This window comes from Leguminivora glycinivorella, chromosome 23 (assembly GCF_023078275.1).
Source record: "Leguminivora glycinivorella isolate SPB_JAAS2020 chromosome 23, LegGlyc_1.1, whole genome shotgun sequence".
Classification (NCBI taxonomy): Eukaryota; Metazoa; Arthropoda; class Insecta; order Lepidoptera; family Tortricidae; genus Leguminivora; species Leguminivora glycinivorella.
The window spans coordinates 6,780,879-6,799,527 of NC_062993.1; the positions used below are offsets into that span (position 1 = coordinate 6,780,879).

Genomic DNA, 18,649 nt, shown 5'->3' on the forward strand with positions numbered 1-18,649 from the left:
CACCTTACAAGTACAAAATATCATCTCGCCCACTTAGTTTAAGTCATTTGTACTTTCCCTGTACAGTATTAGTGAAGTATTTGTAGGGGGTCTCTATTGGTTCCCATAATTTTTTTAGTCCGATTTTTACAATCCATAACGTTGTTAGTCATAATTTTTAATAGTCATATTATCATTAGTCATAAAGTTGAATGTCAGAAATTGGAGGTCAGATTTTTGCAAGTCATCATTATTGTTAGTCATAAACATTGTTTGGCATAATAATCAAATTGCATTTTGTATTATGGACATAATGTTGAAAGCAATAAACATGTTTGTCATAATTGTCGTAAAGTATATTTTCGCAAGTAATAATGATTACTGTCCACATTAACTTTAATCATAACATTCAATGGGATCTATATTATTTTTCATTAAGTTTGAAGTCATAATGTTTGTTCGTGTTCACTATTGTTAGTCATAATTTAGTTTTTCACAGAAGATACTTTTTTGGGGTTCCGTAGTTAACTGTCTGTCTGTCTGATTTTCCCGCCATTTCGTCTTTTACATGTTATGTGTTTAATTTTTTCATGTCGCTTTTAAGAATATTAGGCCCCGCCAGCGATTCGACGGAGCCCTGCTATGCGGGGCTCCTATTTCTGCTCTGAATGACACAAGGTAACTAACGAACCTACCCGAGAAATGAAAATTTTCTCGTTGGGCTTACTGATTTTCCCGCCATTTCGTCTTTTACATGTTATGTGTTTAATTTTTTCATGTCGCTTTTAAGAATATTAGGCCCCGCCAGCGATTCGACGGAGCCCCGCTATGCGGGGCTCCTATTTCTGCTCTGAATGACACAAGGTAACTAACGAACCTACCCGAGAATTGAAAATTTTCTCGTTGGGCTCACTGATTTTCCCGCCATTTCGTCTTTTACATGTTATGTGTTTAATTTTTTCATGTTGCTTTTAAGAATATTAGGCCCGGCCAGCGATTCGACGGAGCCCCGCCATGCGGGGCTCCTATTTCTGCTCTGAATGACACAAGGTAACTAACGAACCTACCCGAGAAATGAAAATTTTCTCGTTGGGCTCACTGATTTTCCCGCCATTTCGTCTTTTACATGTTATGTGTTTTATTTTTTCATGTTGCTTTTAAAAGTATTAGGCCCCGCCAGCGATTCGACGGAGCCTCGCTATGCGGGGCTCCTATATTTTTGCTCTGAATGACACAAGGTAACTAGCGAACCTAGCTGAGAAATGAGGATTAAAATACTCAATGAGCTCACTGATTTTCCCGCCATTTCTTCCTTTGCATGCTGATTTTTGTAGTATTCGGCTTCGTCAACGAGTAGAAGGGGGGCAGGGGTCCTATTTCCGTTCTAATGGACGCGAGGTAAATGCGGATTACCAATAAAGTCATAAGGTATAATGTATCGATTGTTCACATTTTCGTTAGTCATAATTTGGTTTTTCTCAAAAACGCGTAACTTTTCAGGATTGCCATAAAACAAACCTAACCTAACCTATCTATAGGTGACCCTAATGAAACCGTTTCAGAATTATGACTAATGATAATCTGGCTAACAAAGGGATCCGTTTTAAATGTTATATTCATCAACTTTCTTGATTCTAAGATTATAGTATTCTATAATATGGGTTGTTAACGTTAGAACTATTAAACGTTATTCGTAACAAAGATTATGACTTATGAGGTTTATGCCTTAAAACTGTATGCAGAACAATCAGTAGGGCTTCAAAAAATATGCCTAGTAATATTTCTGGATAATTATTGTTATGCCTTTCAATTTTATACTCATCAACTTTATGACTTTTAAGGTTATGGCATCCAATATTACGGGTTGTTAATGTTAGTATCATTAAGCATTATTCGTAACAAAAATTATGACTAGTGATGTTTATGACCACAAAATATATGAATAACAACTTATGACTAACGAAATTCTGACCAAAAAGTTTATGGGAAAGAAAGGGGTCCCATTTGTAAGACTTGTAAAACTTTGCACGACCACCTAATGTTCACACTTTAAATCGTCTTCAAATGTAATCGATTTGCTATTGAAAATTGTATCTTAACTATATTACAGTTGGAAATAAGGCTGTAAGCTTCTTTTACTATGTCGGTAGAAAAAAAAATCTTTTTTTTCATGTCTAACTTGCAAAGAGTACCTATTCAAATCCCTCGCACTGCTCAAGGTTTCACGGAACAAACTGCATCTCTCGCTTCGCTCTATTTTGATTTCAATACCATCTGTGTACGTAAATGGTATGTATCTATTTATTTATGAAATACCTTTAAGTACGATAAATTACTGGCCAGAGCCCAATAACTGGCCACACTATATTAAAACTGAATTCTCTTTAGTTATAACCAGAGTTAATTTTTTTATAAAATTTCTATTACTGGCCACCTCTCACTAACTGGACATGTAAGCGGCAACCCACACTCAGGCGACGCACGTCGTAAAACGCGGAACGGACTCCAGCGCCGCGCCGCTGACTGTAATTTAATTTTAAAATATTTTGTACAGGAAAGACGTAAGACGCGCCCCAAGCGACGCGGCGCCACGCTCGCGTCGCTTGAGGCGCGCGCGTTCTGCGTCTTACGACGTGCGTCGCCTGTGTGTAGATAGTCCCTAATACTAAAATGAATTCAGATTACCATTATACAGAGTTAATTTTAAGTATAAGGTGGCCAGTTATTGGAAGGGGGCCAGCTACTGGCAATTTACCCTACCCACTTATGTAGGTAATATGTTGAAATGGACAACATTCATATGTACCTACATTTTATTTAAATAATATTCGACATAGTAAAACAAGTTATCTTTCAGATCTCGCTTTAAAATATATATAAAAGTATTTATAAAGAAGTTTTTATATAAATAGAGACATAAGACAATCAGATATAGATCCGTACACCTGAGACAATAATTATTAGAAACCCATTTAAACGAAGAGGTGTATTGCCAATTTATTAAACAGTTAAATAATAGCACATTACGATACAATTGCGATAAATAAGAAATTCGAAACACGAACGTAGAGAGGTTTTTAAATCCACACACGACGACACGAATTTCTTATTCGCACATATATCGTACAACGTTTTACAGTACATATGGCCATTTTAATTTTTGACATAGTTGCGTTATGAGCTCATTACGTAACTAACCAGTGCGGTAATATAGAGCCATATGTACCTACTGATAGTGCATTACGATATAAGTGCGGAGAGGAGGAAGTTCGAAACGAGTGGCGATAAATTAAAACACGACCGAAGGAAATTTTCAGTATGTACGAATGGCCCTTTAAAGTTTCTACATAGCCACATAATTTCTTTACCTTGTTGCTTTAATCGTTTGAGATTTTCGTATGACATTTCAAACAAAACGTTAATGTGACAAGGTACAGAAAACATCACATATGCCGGTGACTGTACCACTTACCTAAATAAATAGTACCATGTATACCTACTGCAAATAAAAGAAAAATTACTCGTACTAAATAAATATCATAAGGGCCAGTAACTTTCATTCCGATGACATCAATTTGACGTCACGCTGCATATAGGATTCAAATAGTTTTATTGTGATAATTAAATCATTATTCAGTAATCAATTTTTTTCATGTACAAATGACTTCAAAAGTAAGCTGATGACATAAATTTGACGTCACGCTGCATATAGGATGATTCAAGAGTTTTATTTAATAATTAATCATTATTCATCAATCATTTTAATCTATTCAAAACTAATCTATTCATACGTGGAATAATTAATACCTACTTGATACGTGAAACGAAAAGGAATCAATTTGTTTTGTTTTAATAATTTATTGAAATATGGTAACAAACATATAAAATAAAATGAATGTAAAAAAATAAACAAATAATTTAATTTACTTTTCACGTATCAAGTAGGTATTAATTATTTCACTCATGAATAGATTAGGTTTGAAGTCATGATTAAAATGATTAATTATTAAATAAAACTCTTGAATCATCCTATATGCAGCGTGACGTCAAATTTATGTCATCGGCATGAAAGTTACGGGTCCTGAATATCATTGTTATACTGTTTAAAAGTTGACAATACGTACTCTATTAGTACCTACAGTTTGTATTTTTCCACTTTTCCATATTGTATAACCGATAGCTTTGGTACCTCGGCCGTTTTCACTCATAAAAGATGCGACACCAGTCATACAATAAAATAAGTACGTGAATTGAAAATTAATTGCATTTTCATTTGATACCATAGTTGTGTAGTGTTAGACAATAGTGTCTGTTTGTAATGTAGCCAATGTAGGGCGGAAGTTGTACTGATTTTCACCGACAGGGGCTACAAAAGGGCGGGAAAAAGTAGATCAAGTTACTGTATCACAATTTTGTCGGCTCTAGAGTCATATATCAAAAGCATTGGCAGCGATTTCGACAACCCTGTGACGTTATGACGTGTGAAATTATGACCCTTAGGCAGCGTTCCCACTTAAGCGTCGCGTGTCTCGGGGCGCGCAACGGACGTCTGCGCCACGCCGCCTCAGTGTAATTCAAAAAACGTCTCCTCAGTACATTTTGTATAGGAAGGACGTAAGACGCGCCGCCAAGCGGCGCGGCGCGCGCCCCGCCGCCGCCACGCCACCTGGGGCGCGTCTTACGTCCTTCCTATACAAAATTTACTGAGGAGACGTTTTTTGAATTACACTCAGGTGGCGTGGCGCGGACGTCCGTTGCGCGCCCCGAGACACGCGACGCTCTGATGTGGTCGGTCCCTTTTCACGGGATGTAGGACCGATATCCCATACATTTAAGCAGACATCTTTGATTTGCTGTTGAAATCCTTCCATCCGATATCGGATCGGATAATGTGAATGCACTTAAGCCGGTGGGGCTATCAAAATCCTTGCCAACTTGGTCTGATTCTATTTGATCAATCTTAATATAAATTCGTTGCTCCTATTTACCAAACAATAAAGCATCTAGCATCTAATCTAATTATAACCCTCTTGTTGCATTTACCGTTGTGTCCGTATACATTTTCTACTACCGGCTACGGTTTGTTTTTCAGTGTGCGTAGCCGAATGCACAAACGCTGACGATAATATCTGTTTCGTTTCGTAGCTATCTCTATCGCTTGTGCGTATTGGCGTGACCATAGATGGCGAGACAGAGCAACTACATTTCTGTCGGCGTCTGGCGTCAACGACCTTTCGGCTACATCGGCTGGATAGGTAAGCATCATTGCAATTGGTATTTTTACGTATTTTGCATCAACTGAATATTCCTAAATTGAGCGTATTTTGATAATTATTGTTTTATTGGAGGGAAATTAATTCAAATTGTATTGGAATTAGATTAAAATTGGGAACAGTCCAAACGCAAATAAACTTGTAAAACATCAGTTCTTTATTGTGTCAATAAATAATTTAAATACAATAAATTAGCTAAACTATCCGTGCTATGTACATGATGTAGAGGTAGCTAGTAGGTGGACGCGGTCGACGAAGAAGAGACGGAGGAGATGGAAGCTACGCTGGAATAGCTTGGGGATTGAGAGCCAGAGTTCTCACTAGGGAAGTATGAGCTGTAGGCTAGCTGGCTGGGGTCCCAGACGCGTGAGTAGGGGCCTGAGCTGGAGGGTTCCCATTGGGGGCTGCCGTAGGAGTCGGCGGGGGCGGCGGGCGTGGAGGGGGGGCCGTACTGGGAGGCGGGGGGGCCGTATTGGGGCGCTGGTGGGGCGTCAGTCGGGGCCATCATCATGGGCATCGCTGGGAACACAAAAGCAGGTGGTTAAAAAAATTATGTTATCCCTCACGTACCTGAAAGTATAGCCTAACTACATAATACAACTGTTTAATATATTTGAAAAGTTAGGTAATACTTTGCTTGAAGGTCATCTAGTGTGTTTTAAACAGACCATCACGTCACTAAATCTTCGTTAAGTACCCACTGACACGAGCGTAGTGTCGCGTCGGGCCAACTGTATGAAAAAAGACGCAGCGTCGACGTCGCGCCGACGCGGCGTCAGGCTTTGCCATTATAGTTGGTCCGACGCTACGCTCGCGAGACGCTAGATGTGTGTGGCGGGCTATCATATTTATTTATGTGTATTTACTGTTTTAGGTTTTAGCTTACCAAGTTCAGGTGGTTCATCTCTCTATTTTTACATGGAATTATTTAGCAACTCATAATATCTAAGAAAACGGGACCACATAAACCACATTACAATTACTGCCACTTCTTAATTTCTGGTCAGATTGTATTCTCAAAACTGTATATTTTTGTTAACTAGGTCAAACCATCCTTTCAATATTCGTGTGTCATACGTACCTCCCTTCTTCATAACCAGATTGTAGATCAGGAATCCAAGCACCAGAGTGATGGCTAGCTTGCTAAGGATCAGGGCCTTCACAGCCTTGATGCCGATGATGGTGACGAGAATCGGCATGATCGCCTTCATCTTCAGCTTCAGGAGAAGTAGGACGGGCAGCAGCAGCTTCTTCTTCAAGAGGCCACGAGCTGCAAGAAAAAAATGGATTTAAAAACTCTGGGAAAAAGACAACATTCTAGGAAAAATTTGAAGATACCTTCAGGAGATGGAGGTCAGTTCCTGAAATTGTTATAACTATATATATTATGAAAAAATATGTTGTTCTTAAGTGTTTGCTTGGTTTTAAAATACATGCTCTTAACTCACCTTCGCCATTTTCAGTCTCCTCAGGGAATTCCACATCGAATCCCCGATCAGCTCTGTACGAAACCTCAGCGCTCTGGAAGATGAACTCCGGCAGCTTGAATCTGAACTCGTTTGCGTTCAGGATCCTCCCAACTCGATCGAAGATCACTTTATCGATGTTCTTCTCGTCAAAAGACCGGGCCGACTCCTGACTCACTCCCAGCTGGGTATCCAGGTATGAAAGCACTTTGACTTTGAGACATGCTGAAGGTTCGCTCGTATCAAAACAATCACTGATCACACTGTCCAACAGATCCTCACTTGTACTCAAACGGGGGGTGATAACGTTCTCCCCTATACTGTACCCCCTCACAGCTACCACACAAGCCACAAACAGAACGCACTTCATTTTCGTAAGGTCACTATCATTAATTTTCTAATTGGACGTACGGCCCGGTCGGTTAATGGAGCAACAATGATTTAATTTTTCTATGGGCTTGGTTTTTATACGGGATCCTTAGGGCGGCAAGGCACGCGTTGGGTGCGCGTGAGTTGAATGGTGAGCGCTTTCGTTGGCGAAGTATTTAAGAAAGTCCTGGCGGAACATTGAATGCCAAAAAGTCTTATGTTGCTATGAAACTTATAAAGAGATACGTCGTTTTGTGTTTTAGCGTGTAAGGATTGGTGAGAGTGAGTGCGATGGGTTTAAAAATATTGTTTAATTGTTTATTAGTAGCATTTTATGTAATTTATTTAACTTTAAGCATGGGAAACAGCTCACCATTGCTATTCGGCTACTCATAACTATACCCTGATAACTACGAGTACCTACCTATATAAGTATTCTAGACCTACCCATCGATAACCTTAAATGTCTACATAGTCACAGTATTACAATATTCCTACTCCATATAGATTGTTAAACTGTGACATAATACATAGGTACCCTATGACTTTATAACATGACAGCACTAATGAAAAACGGTTGGACTTTGTGATTTCTTTGGGTCCAAGACTGAAGTCCCTCGTATGTTATAACTGATATCCTGCAGACCAGTTCCTCTTGTATAAATATTTCCCTAGAAGCTTTGCCTACAATTTCTGATCCCATTAAATGAAATAGATGTCCAAGTTTACATATGAAAGAAGGAATTGCTGAATTGCAATTGACATATACCGTAAAAACGTGAGGACCCTTTGCAGGACATGACTAATATGGTTAAATCAGTCAAACCCTATTACAATTGTTTATTCTATTATTAAAAATAAATTAGATTTGTAGAAAGAAATGCGTGTTTATTTAAAACATGACTTTAATGACTGACATCTTTATATTTTTATAAAGATACACCAAAGAGTACATTTGATAGATAACTACAAAGAGGTTTAACATACCGCCCACCAAAATACTTATTTTAATACATAGGCTAAACAGTAACTAAATAAATACATTAACATAATAGCAACGTTAGCAACTTATGCCACAAATCTCTTGCACAATAAGAAATAAAATATAACATTTCATATAATTGTCCAATATTGATTTCTAAAAACAAATACTTAACAATAACAATTCAAACGACCTGTTAAATAATAACAATGAATATCTACCTCACCGTGATATTGTAAAGTTAACTGCCCATCATGAGTACGTTCCATTTGATATTAGACACCGAATATCGTCTTTGTTTTTCACCTTAGCGCGAAATGGTCTAAGTCTTGATGTTGAGATCTCAGTAATTAAATTTTCTTTCATTCTTCCTATGTTTGAAATTGTATGTATGTCATCTGTTAAAATCCATCCTAATTGTGTGCGTTGAGCGACAAGATTACCTTGTCCTTTCTTAAAACCAAAATCAATTATTTTGCCTAAAACATCAACGCCGAGAAGAATATCAATACCACTTGGAATGTTGAAGGTGGGGTCAGCTAACTCAAAGCCATCCAGTTGAAGTAATATGTCATAATTATTGATCTTCTTAGCTGGTAAGTTGCTATTGAATGACTTTATAACATAAGCGTTTACCTTCACAGTAAAATCATGTACATACCTCGACGAGATTTGTAAATCCACGTTGTCCTTTTTGCAAAGGTTACCTTTGCTTACAGTAGGAACATCTTTACTATTTGTTCCTTTCTTTAACTTTAACAACTCGGCTACCCGAGCTGTGACAAATGAAGCTTCGGACCCTTGGTGAATCAGCGCTCTGCAGACCAGTGTTTGCCCACTCTCCGTCACTACATCAACGAGCGCTGTGGGCAATAGAATATCTTGTTCACGATCATCTGTACTAGATCTGACATTCGATTCCTTTAAATTCATGAACACCTTCTTGTTTCCATGTTTACGTTTCTTGTTTATTTGTTGTCTACCCTGATGTATCAATGAATTATGTCGCCCTTTACACAAATGACACGACTTATTTTGTTTACATCGCCTTACTGCATGATTTGTTCTAAGGCAGTTGAAACATAACTTGTTAATTTTAATAAAAGCATACCTTTTATCCACCGGCTGATCTGCAAATTGTTTACAGTTACAAATATGATGCTCTTCATTGCAAAACGCGCATAGAATGTCTCCGCTACTACCGCCAGATGTCACGTGAAATGTCTTGGGATTTGTTTGTTTGTAATTCTTGTTGACTGAGTCTACCATTTCCAAAGTTCTAAACCTATTTTCTAAGAACGCCTTCAATTGATCTAAAGTTGGAAAAACTGTTGACGCGTCTTCATTGACCAACATTTCCCAGCGCTTATGAGTTTCAGGATCTAATTTCGAAACAATGACATGTATGACAATAGGATCCCATTGGGTTGTCGGGAAGCCAAGATTCTTAAGTGCATTTAGGCATTCCACAGATGTATCTAAGAGAAGTTTTAGAGCGGTAGCTGACTCTAGACTGATCGCCTTTTGGCCAAAAAACTTCTTGAAGTGACAGTTTGCTATGTACCTCTTGTTATCAAAACGCTTCTTTAGAGTAGTCCAAGCTCGTGTGTAGTTGTCACTAGTAATAGGAAATTGGCGTAATAGTACTTCAGCTTCACCCTGCACACTAACCTTTAGGTAATGCATACGATGTACATCATCTAGTGAGTTATTTTTATGTATTAACGTAGTAAATAAATCGTGGAAGGATTGCCACTCCGTGTACTCACCGCTAAATGGCGGGATAGTTATTCGTGGTAATTTAATATCATTGCTTGACGATGCCTGTACATTGCCTGAGCTAGTTTCAGTAATTCTGTTCTCTCTTGTTTCTTCATTAAACTTTAGCAAAACTGTCTTTAACTCGCCTTTGTACATGTAGTAACGTTCTTCAAACTTTCCATATATGTCTTCGGTAAAATAGGATACCTTGGTTTTGTCTTCCTTTGAAACGGCCGTAACTAGCTTTTGATGTATGGTTTTAAACTCCTTATAATTATTTTCCAACGTTTCCAGTCGCCCCTGTACATAACCAAAAGTAATTCGTTCCTTGGGCGACTTTTTAAAATTTGCGTGTGCCTTTTCTGTTGTTTCTAAGCTGTCTTGTTGAAGAGTAATAAGACTGATAAGTTTCTCGGCCGTCGGCAATGTGAATTTTGAAAATTGTATCTAAATTACGTAAATATACTTAACGTGCACTATGTCACCACTTTATTGTTCATTTATTTTAACTATCCGGTTCGTTTTGGGCCATGTTTATTCTATTATTAAGAATAAATTAGATTTGTAGAAAGAAATGCGTGTTTATTTAAAACATGACTTTAATGACTGACATCTTTATATTTTTATAAAGATACACCAAAGAGTACATTTGATAGATAACTACAAAGAGGTTTAACAACAATACTGGTATCAACTCATTTCTGTTTCTATCATAAATTTAATCTTCAGTTCATATAAATTCTGCGTAATGCCAGATCATTGTTAACTGGGAACGAAATAGACACGAATAGAGCAGTCGCTAATCTTTGAGAATTGCAGGGAAAATTGTTCACGACGCCTATTGAGCGCATTGCCTCTTGCAGAACAGGATCCCGATGTACCTAATATTTAATTGCAAAATACTTGGTTATAACGTGATTTTTATCCGATTTACAATTCTAAAATGTTTCCAGTTTGGTTTAGTACTCTGTTCCTGTGTTCCTAAAATTGATGTAATCATTGTGGCAAAGTTCACACAGTTTCGGGACTTCTCGATTCTTCGCATGAACTTTAGTGTTTTTTTTTGTAGTTTTTGACCAGATGATTACCTATCCGATCTGGACACCTTAATGACACGTAGTCCATTATACTTATTAGTGAATTTCTTTTCAGGTTTTTAAGTAAATTTTGCCAAAGATAAGTTCTGATGACGAATTTCATGTGCAAATCAATGGATACCCGTAAGATTCATATATGCATAGGTACTTAAAACCACGGCCTTTGTCGATAGCCATATGCATATACGTAGCAAAATGCACAAACGTTTACGTTATCATTAATAGCTAACTATCGCTCTTCCGTATTTTGGCGCGACAGATCCAGACTGCGTTTCGATTGGCGGCGTCTAGTCAACAATTGTCATTTCGGCTAGTACGGCAAGAACAGTCGATTTGTCAGTGATCGCTATTCTCGCTAAGCATTTGGGATGCCTTACTTGGCGGTCAAAATATTGTCATGCGCAAGAGTGCGGCTCTCACCACTTCAGGGTGCCCTCATAAGGCAATTGGCGGTATCCCAAATAACATTTTAATGCAAACATATACCTTAAGTTTTCTAAATGACAGTTCCATTTTCAAATGCATTTGATTTTGAGATACCGCTAATTGCTTTATCGGGGCTAATTGCTTTAGCGCTCATACAAATCGATCATCGCTGTAATGCCCGCTAACACCAGACTTAGACACAACGTCTCAGCCGTGAAAATTTGAATTAGGTATTTACATATCTCTGTCTTTCTATCGTTCGAATAGACAAGAGTGATAGAGATGCATATAACATTTTTCGATGTTAGTAATAGGACTTCGTGCTTTGGGATGTACGACTTCATGTCAATGACACACAGTGGTAGGTACATATATGTATGTCATAGTGATAGACTTTGTTTCATTGTAACAAGGGTTAAAAATAAAGAGGTAGGTAATAGGCACTTAACTGTGTACAGTCTTGATAACATTAGTATTTAACCTGGAGTTTTTCTATTGCTAGTCTAACTAGGAGTTAGTATTGAAGTCGAGTGTGGTGCTTTGATGAGCTCAGTGGTGTTAAAGTTCCAACAACACAGGATCCTAAGTTATACTTAGTTTCTAATGAATTCATAGTGATTTTGCATGAAATCTTTAAATTTAGTAGGTATGTATGCTTTTGATTTTTCATATTTTCTTGTCACAATAACACTTGTAATGGTTGAAGCAGAAATAAAATAAAATGAATTGACTACATTTGATTATGGACTCTTGTCGTGATTAGGCATCTGTATGTACTTTTAATGTGGACAACATTATCTCATCATCATCTCATTTTGAATTCTAGCCAAGTCTAAATTTAAGCTAAATACTTAGGTATAAGTCTTAAAACTCCTTTCTTTTCAAATCACGTCCAAATTACGTCTTCCACAAGTTACATCAACATCTAGATCTAGAAAGTGAAATTTGCTCTTATTCAACAAAAAGCTATCTCAAACATAGTGTCATTCTAGTTCACGCACAGATTTATCAAAGCTAGCCTTTAACAACATGACAATAGGAATGAAAGCCCGCATTTTCGTGAATGGAACAATCTACTCTATACTTACACTCCATTATGCAATATGGGCCGCCGCCATTTTGTATTCTCCTCGTGCCGCCATTTGCATTGGCCGCCATGTCCGGATTGTGAAATGGTTGTTTCTCTTCCGTCCGAACGGCCGGTGTCACACTTAGCAATGTGCTCGTTGATTACATTTAATTAGGTCTGTTGAGGACGTATGAGAATTTGGATTGGATCGCCGTGAGGGACCAGGTCCTTAGGATGCTGTTAAGAAAATTATAATCACTAACTCCGATTGCCTTATTCGATAAGCCAATTTTATTCCCGATTTCAGAATTGCCTCATGATAAAAGTTGTTCATTATGACCTCAAAAGACACTGTAACTGTTTGGCTAGGCTAGGCTTAACTAGGTAGCTAAGTACTTATTTAGGTAGGTAAGTACTGTGATTTTTTGGTGGTCACTAATTGCCTGCCTAAGTACTTCATGAAAGTGACACTTTCCCAACGGCCCTGACGGAGATTTTCATTTAAGTTCCAATTCATAATTATGTCCTAAGTATAGTACATAAACAGTTTGTTTAAAACATCTTTAACTTGCTATTGGTTGAACAAATGAACATGGAATCCTAAGTTTTGTTTTGTTGTTTTGTTTTCTGATTTTCGTGTTAAGTAACCCTATTTGGTACTCGAACCGCGTGTGCGATGGTCATACCTGCATTACAGACGCTCTTTGTAGACACTTTTACTTTACAAATGGTCTAGTTAACCTTTTTCTACGTTCGGCGTCTTTGATGGAAATGGCTACCAAAATACTGTATTTTATTTAAATATTTAATTCGATTTGATAGCGATATTATACCAGGCGGTATAGCACACCTTGTGATCTCGCACGCGATTTAAATATGTACATACTATTTAGGAAGCACAATAATTGAGACTTTATTACATATATTATCTCAAGGTAAATACCATTAGATACTTCTAGAAAAGAAATGGTTAGAAGTAGGTATTACTGTGTAACGTAGGTATAGGTACATTATTTCAAATTATAGATTAGGGAATGATATAAACTTAGCGATGAAATTATGGAGCAGTTTCCAAATTATTTTTTACGCAACGCCAGGTAGCGATGCGGTGTAGTTATAAGCTTGGTTCTACAAAATATCTGAACTTATCTCGTCTTCAGGCAACATAATATGGAATGAAACAAATTTTAGCAATAAAACGGTAATGTTTAATATTTTATTATCATTCAGCAAGGTTATGACAATATTAGGTAAGTACTTTTAAGTCGAAGGTATATTAGGGACCTCACAGAACTAGGTTATTATAGCCTGCGTATAGTGCGTTGGCTCGCTTTCCTACCATAAGCGTTGCTATAATAGTGTCCAGTGGGTCAACGGAATGCCTTAGCGCTTTGCATCGCAATGAGTGTATAATTGTATATGTATGGCACGGATTAATATTAGTTTGATGGTATTTGGGAATGTGCCATAATAGGTAGGCAGGTGAGCAGAGTTCTACATTGTTTTAGGCTCGCGCCCCGCGAATATTTGGACATGTTCGGGTTTTCTGAGTTGCCTCCATTTTATTGACGATCGGTCTGGCTCAGTCGGTAGTGACCCTGCCTGCTGAGCTGGTTCGAATCCCGGTAAGGGCATTTATTTGTGTGATGAGCACAGATGTTCCGTAGACTCCGTAGTCATGGATGTTTTCTATGTATATAAGTATTTATTTATCTATTTAAGTAAATATGACTGTATATCGTCGCTTAGCATCTATACAAGCTTTGCTTAGTTTGGGGCTAAGTTGATCTGTGTAAGGTGTCCCCAATATTTATTTATTTATTTAGATGGCGGTGGGCATGGCATGGATTGGCTTGGCACCATTGAATTGTGTTGTGTTCTGCTATTTAGAATACGCGGGATAACCTCTTAATTAGTAGCAGAGCGGTTAGCACGCAGCGTAGTCGCAAAAATCCCATGCAATAACTTGTACCCCTAAAATGTGTAGGCCTTTTAGGGATAAAACTAGATGGCGCTGTTTCGCAGCCTGAAAGTGGCAAAAATCATATTTTCCCCAAATATTTTTGCGTGTTTGTATTTTTATAAGAACAAATTACATATTTCTTTATTTTAATATCATGATAATAATTAAAGCCTGTCAACCAAATTTTGGCAGTAGCAATGTACATCAAACTAAAGTATGGTATCCCTATGAAACGAACAAAAACCAGCTATGTACGTCGAACAGCTACAGATTTTTTTTTTCAAGGGGCTTGTTGGGCCTGCAGCATTGGAATGCCTCCCTAATAAAAAAAGCATATGAAACGCGTATACTCATCCTTTACTTCCTTACGAATTAGATAATGTATTAAAAAGGGACGGATATAATGCTAGTTATTTCTCTTTTTGGTAGGGTGGAGGTTTCCACAGATAGGATACAAATGACACGCGAATTTCCACCGATTTTCAAAACTAGTGTTGCTAGCCCGCGATTTTTCAAATTTGCCGCATTTTTTTTGTGACAAGGTTTGGTTGACGGTCTTTACTTATCTTATTTTAAGTATCTCTTGAGAATCTAGTCTAATTATTTGTTTGTTACCTTAACGTTTGTTCTTACCTCCGTTTTTGTTTGAATAAATAAATAATAAGCAGATAGCGCATATTTTATGAGGTCGAGTTGCGGTAACCCCCTCGACTGTCAAAAATGTACACCTAATATAAAATAAATAAATATTATAGGATATTCTTACACAGATTGACTGAGTCCCACGGTAAGCTCAAGAAGGCTTGTGTTGCAGGTACTCAGACAACGATATATATAATATACAAATACTTATATAGATACATAGAAAACATCCACGACTCAGGAACTGTGGTCATCAGACAAATAAACGCCCCTACCGGGATTTGAACCCGGGACCGCGGCTTAGCAGGCAGGCAGGCTTTTTTTTCATTCTAACCCCAACGTGTGATATATTGTTGGATAGGTATTTAATGAATAAGGGTTTACTAAAATCGTTTTTTGATAATATTAATATTTTCGGAAATAATCGCTCCTAAAGGAAAAAAAAGTGTCCCCCCCCTCTAACTTTTGAACCATATGTTTAAAAAATATGAAAAAAATCACAAAAATAGAACTTTATAAAGACTTTCTAGGAAAATTGTTTTCAACTTGATAGGATTAGTAGTTTTTGAGAAAAATACGGAAAACTACGGAACCCTACACTGAGCGTGGCCCGACACGCTCTTGGCCGGTTTTTTTTTGTATGAATAGGTAGACGTTTGACCACGATCATACCTGATGGTAAGTGGTGATGCAGTCTACGGTGGAGTACGCGCGCTTACCTATGAGATACCTATTTACTCTTGCCTTAAAGAGACCTGGATTGTACTCGTGCGGAAACACAGACTCAGGCAGGGCATTCCACTCCTTGGCGGTTCGCAAAAACAATGTTGAAGCGAAACGCTTGCGCCGTGGCTTGCGTGGGCGACGGTCGCGCGATGGTCGCACGACGGCGATGCGACGCATACGAAATCAAACCTTATCGATATGGAAGTATGAGACGCGACGGCGACGGTCGCGACCTCCGGAACGAAAGTCGCACTACCAGCGCTGATCGACTGTCACTTGTTTCACTTAATTACCCACCCATTAAAATAACAAACTACAAATACATATATTATATCTGTCCCAATATCTCACACTCACCTCTCACGTTTCGAATACTAACAAGTCCATATATCGAGACCATACGCTCTGGTATGCCAAAGGAAAGTAAGGATGCGGTCTCACCAGCAAGACAATTGGCGTTAGAAAGTCAGATCCTGAATCACTCTTAATGTATTAGAAACACGTATGAGAGCTATGAGGTTTTGGCGCGAAAACTTGGAGGGAAAAGTGAAGCATTTAAATTGTGATTGGATATTGATACCACAGTAACCGTCACTAGCTCAAGGTGGCTGTGAGGTCTGTGGGCCAGTTTGTCAGATTCAAAAAAAACAATCAGCTGTCTGGTCTTATATGTATTATTAATTAGTATTACATTATTATTTTTGTCAAGTTTGCAAATGTTGAACATTTTTCGGCTCTTCATGGCTGTTAGTATCTATACTAATCTTTCTTGATTGAAATATAATATAGAATAACAAATTTTTATGTATAGTAGATAATTAATTTTAATTGTATCTGCGTTTAGGATTCCATTATTTTTAGGAAGTATTTAGATACCTATTTGGAAATTACCTATATTGGACTCAGAGCTTTATTGTATGGAAGTCACAAAAATGACCATAGAAGAAGCAGAAAATTGTTCCTTAGCTTTTTCTAGCTAATCCCAAGGTTTTCAAATAATTTAATAAAACAAAACACAACTTTCCTTCAAACTACTTGTTCTTTATTTCATTCAAAAATAAACAAAAGCAGAGGTTGAAAGAAAATACCAATGTTACATTAAAACTTTATTTAAAAATAAATAAAAATAAAACAAAAAAACATTCACACATCACAATCACGCGCCTATCACTCAATAAATAAATTGCACTACATAGTATTTACACGCATCAGTTTCACTTGAAACTATTATTTGGTCTATGTCCGTTCGATCGATTCGATTTTTGAATTTGGTCTGAACGGTTTTTTTCTGAGGCTTGGGTCGTTCGTATTCAGTCCGGGTTCGAGTAGACGTTTAGTGGTAAGCGTTGTAAGCAAGTTCCTGGGCGATTTCTTGAGGTTCAGCTGTGTCCCTCCTTTGGCGAGCGGCGTAGGCGGCGTCCCAAGGTCCATGGGCTGCGATCTGGGGGTGGGTGTTGTCCGCGGCGATCTGGGTAAACTACAAGGTTAGGCTCAAGGGTAAGTGAGGAAATGTTAGACGAAAGGTGCAAATACTACAAACTTAAATATGTGACTTCAGTGATATGATATTATGGAACATGTGTGCGTGATTTAGAAGAAGGTGTTTGTGAAAATAAACTTCATTCGTATTCCCAGACAGATCGCATAAAAAACAATTAGGCCGTTCAAAATAATATGCCATATGATCTTGCAGACGGTGAAAAACTGCATTAATAGTGATGCCCTGCATAATATCGCCTCATTTAAATTCAGAATAGGGAATATAGTGAAAGTGGTGCTTTATAGAATCGGTGCAGTGAATATCGAATACGATGCGATTTTAGTTTACCTTTTCAAATCGTAAAGTATTCTAAATTAAACAATTGAACTCACCTTTTTGCAAAGCTGGAAGATGGCGAGAGCAACGGAGACGACGAAAGAGAAGAAAGACAGCTGCAGGGCGTTCCAGGCCTTCAGACCGAGGACTCCGATAGCCAGAGGGATGAGGGTCATAGCCTTGAGGAGCACGAACACCAGGATTGGCACGATGATCTTCTTGAGCTTAGCTTTACGGGCCTCTCCAACGGAACGAGCACCTTCCTTGTTGAACTTGATGTTCACGCTCATCTCATCCTGGTCCAGGTTCCTCGGGCTCACGGTGATCTTGGTGTCGGCGATGGGCAGTTGAAAGGTCACGTCGTGGGACTGGATGAAGCTTTCAACGTTGTCGAAGAAGTCCCCGGTGGAACGGCCGGTGACGTCATTGGCAGCATCGTTCTTGGTCACTTCCACGGCTTCGGAGATCTAGACAAAAAAATCATTAGATGACAACTTAAGTGGAAAAAACATTGAAGGTTAGATATATGATATTCAGTGTTATATTTACCTGGAAAGTGTCTTTCTTGAAGATGGTATCCAACAAGGACATAACCTTGAATTTGATGCAAGCGGTAGGATCAGATCCTTCAGCACAGCCGGACCTCATCTCCTCAACCATCCCATCCATGGGTGTTCCCTTCCAGAACCCTTGCTTGGCAGGCTGAGCTAAGGCACCTCCGAAGAGCGCCAAGGCCACGACGAACATCGCTCTGTGAGACACCATCTTGTCTGTTCTCCTGGTGTGTACCGTTGGAAGGCTGGTGAGTGTGTGATGATTTCGTCAGGGACTCCGCGCTTTTTATACAGCCATTTCAAATTCAGCACGTTGTTGGTAGTTCCGGTACGCATTGGCTTGTCGTCAATGAACCAGGTGGGGAGTTACGATCTTTTGAAGCGGACAGGATCTAAGTGTAAGGGAAAGCTATTTGATATGAATCCTCCTCAACTGTCTAAATCCAAAAAGTCTTATCCTTAAAGACTGTTGTTTATTCTCCAGTCGTTTAGGTTTGGAGTGTTTGGAGTGCCTTTTCTGTTGTTT

General features: G+C 38.4%; 2 protein-coding genes across 3 annotated transcripts; both read right to left on the minus strand.

Moving 5' to 3' along the window:
* Positions 1-5,388: 5,388 nt before the first annotated feature.
* LOC125238407 lies at positions 5,389-7,159 on the minus strand. The gene is made up of 3 exons (XM_048145733.1): positions 6,701-7,159; positions 6,334-6,522; positions 5,389-5,771 (listed from the first exon to the last, which is right to left on the minus strand). Exons 1-3 carry the CDS (start codon positions 7,086-7,088, stop codon positions 5,485-5,487), a joined length of 864 nt encoding a protein of 287 aa, XP_048001690.1. The 5' UTR covers positions 7,089-7,159; the 3' UTR covers positions 5,389-5,484.
* Positions 7,160-16,846: 9,687 nt separating this feature from the next.
* On the minus strand, positions 16,847-18,394 carry LOC125238381. 2 transcript variants are annotated; one of them, XM_048145693.1, is made up of 3 exons: positions 18,119-18,394; positions 17,626-18,036; positions 16,847-17,221 (listed from the first exon to the last, which is right to left on the minus strand). In XM_048145693.1, the coding sequence occupies exons 1-3, from the start codon at positions 18,332-18,334 to the stop codon at positions 17,087-17,089; spliced, it is 762 nt and encodes a 253-aa protein (XP_048001650.1). In that variant the 5' UTR covers positions 18,335-18,394; the 3' UTR covers positions 16,847-17,086. The 2 variants fall into 2 exon arrangements, with proteins under 2 accessions (XP_048001650.1, XP_048001649.1); XM_048145692.1 differs by having other exon boundaries at positions 16,847-17,230.
* Positions 18,395-18,649: the final 255 nt, after the last annotated feature.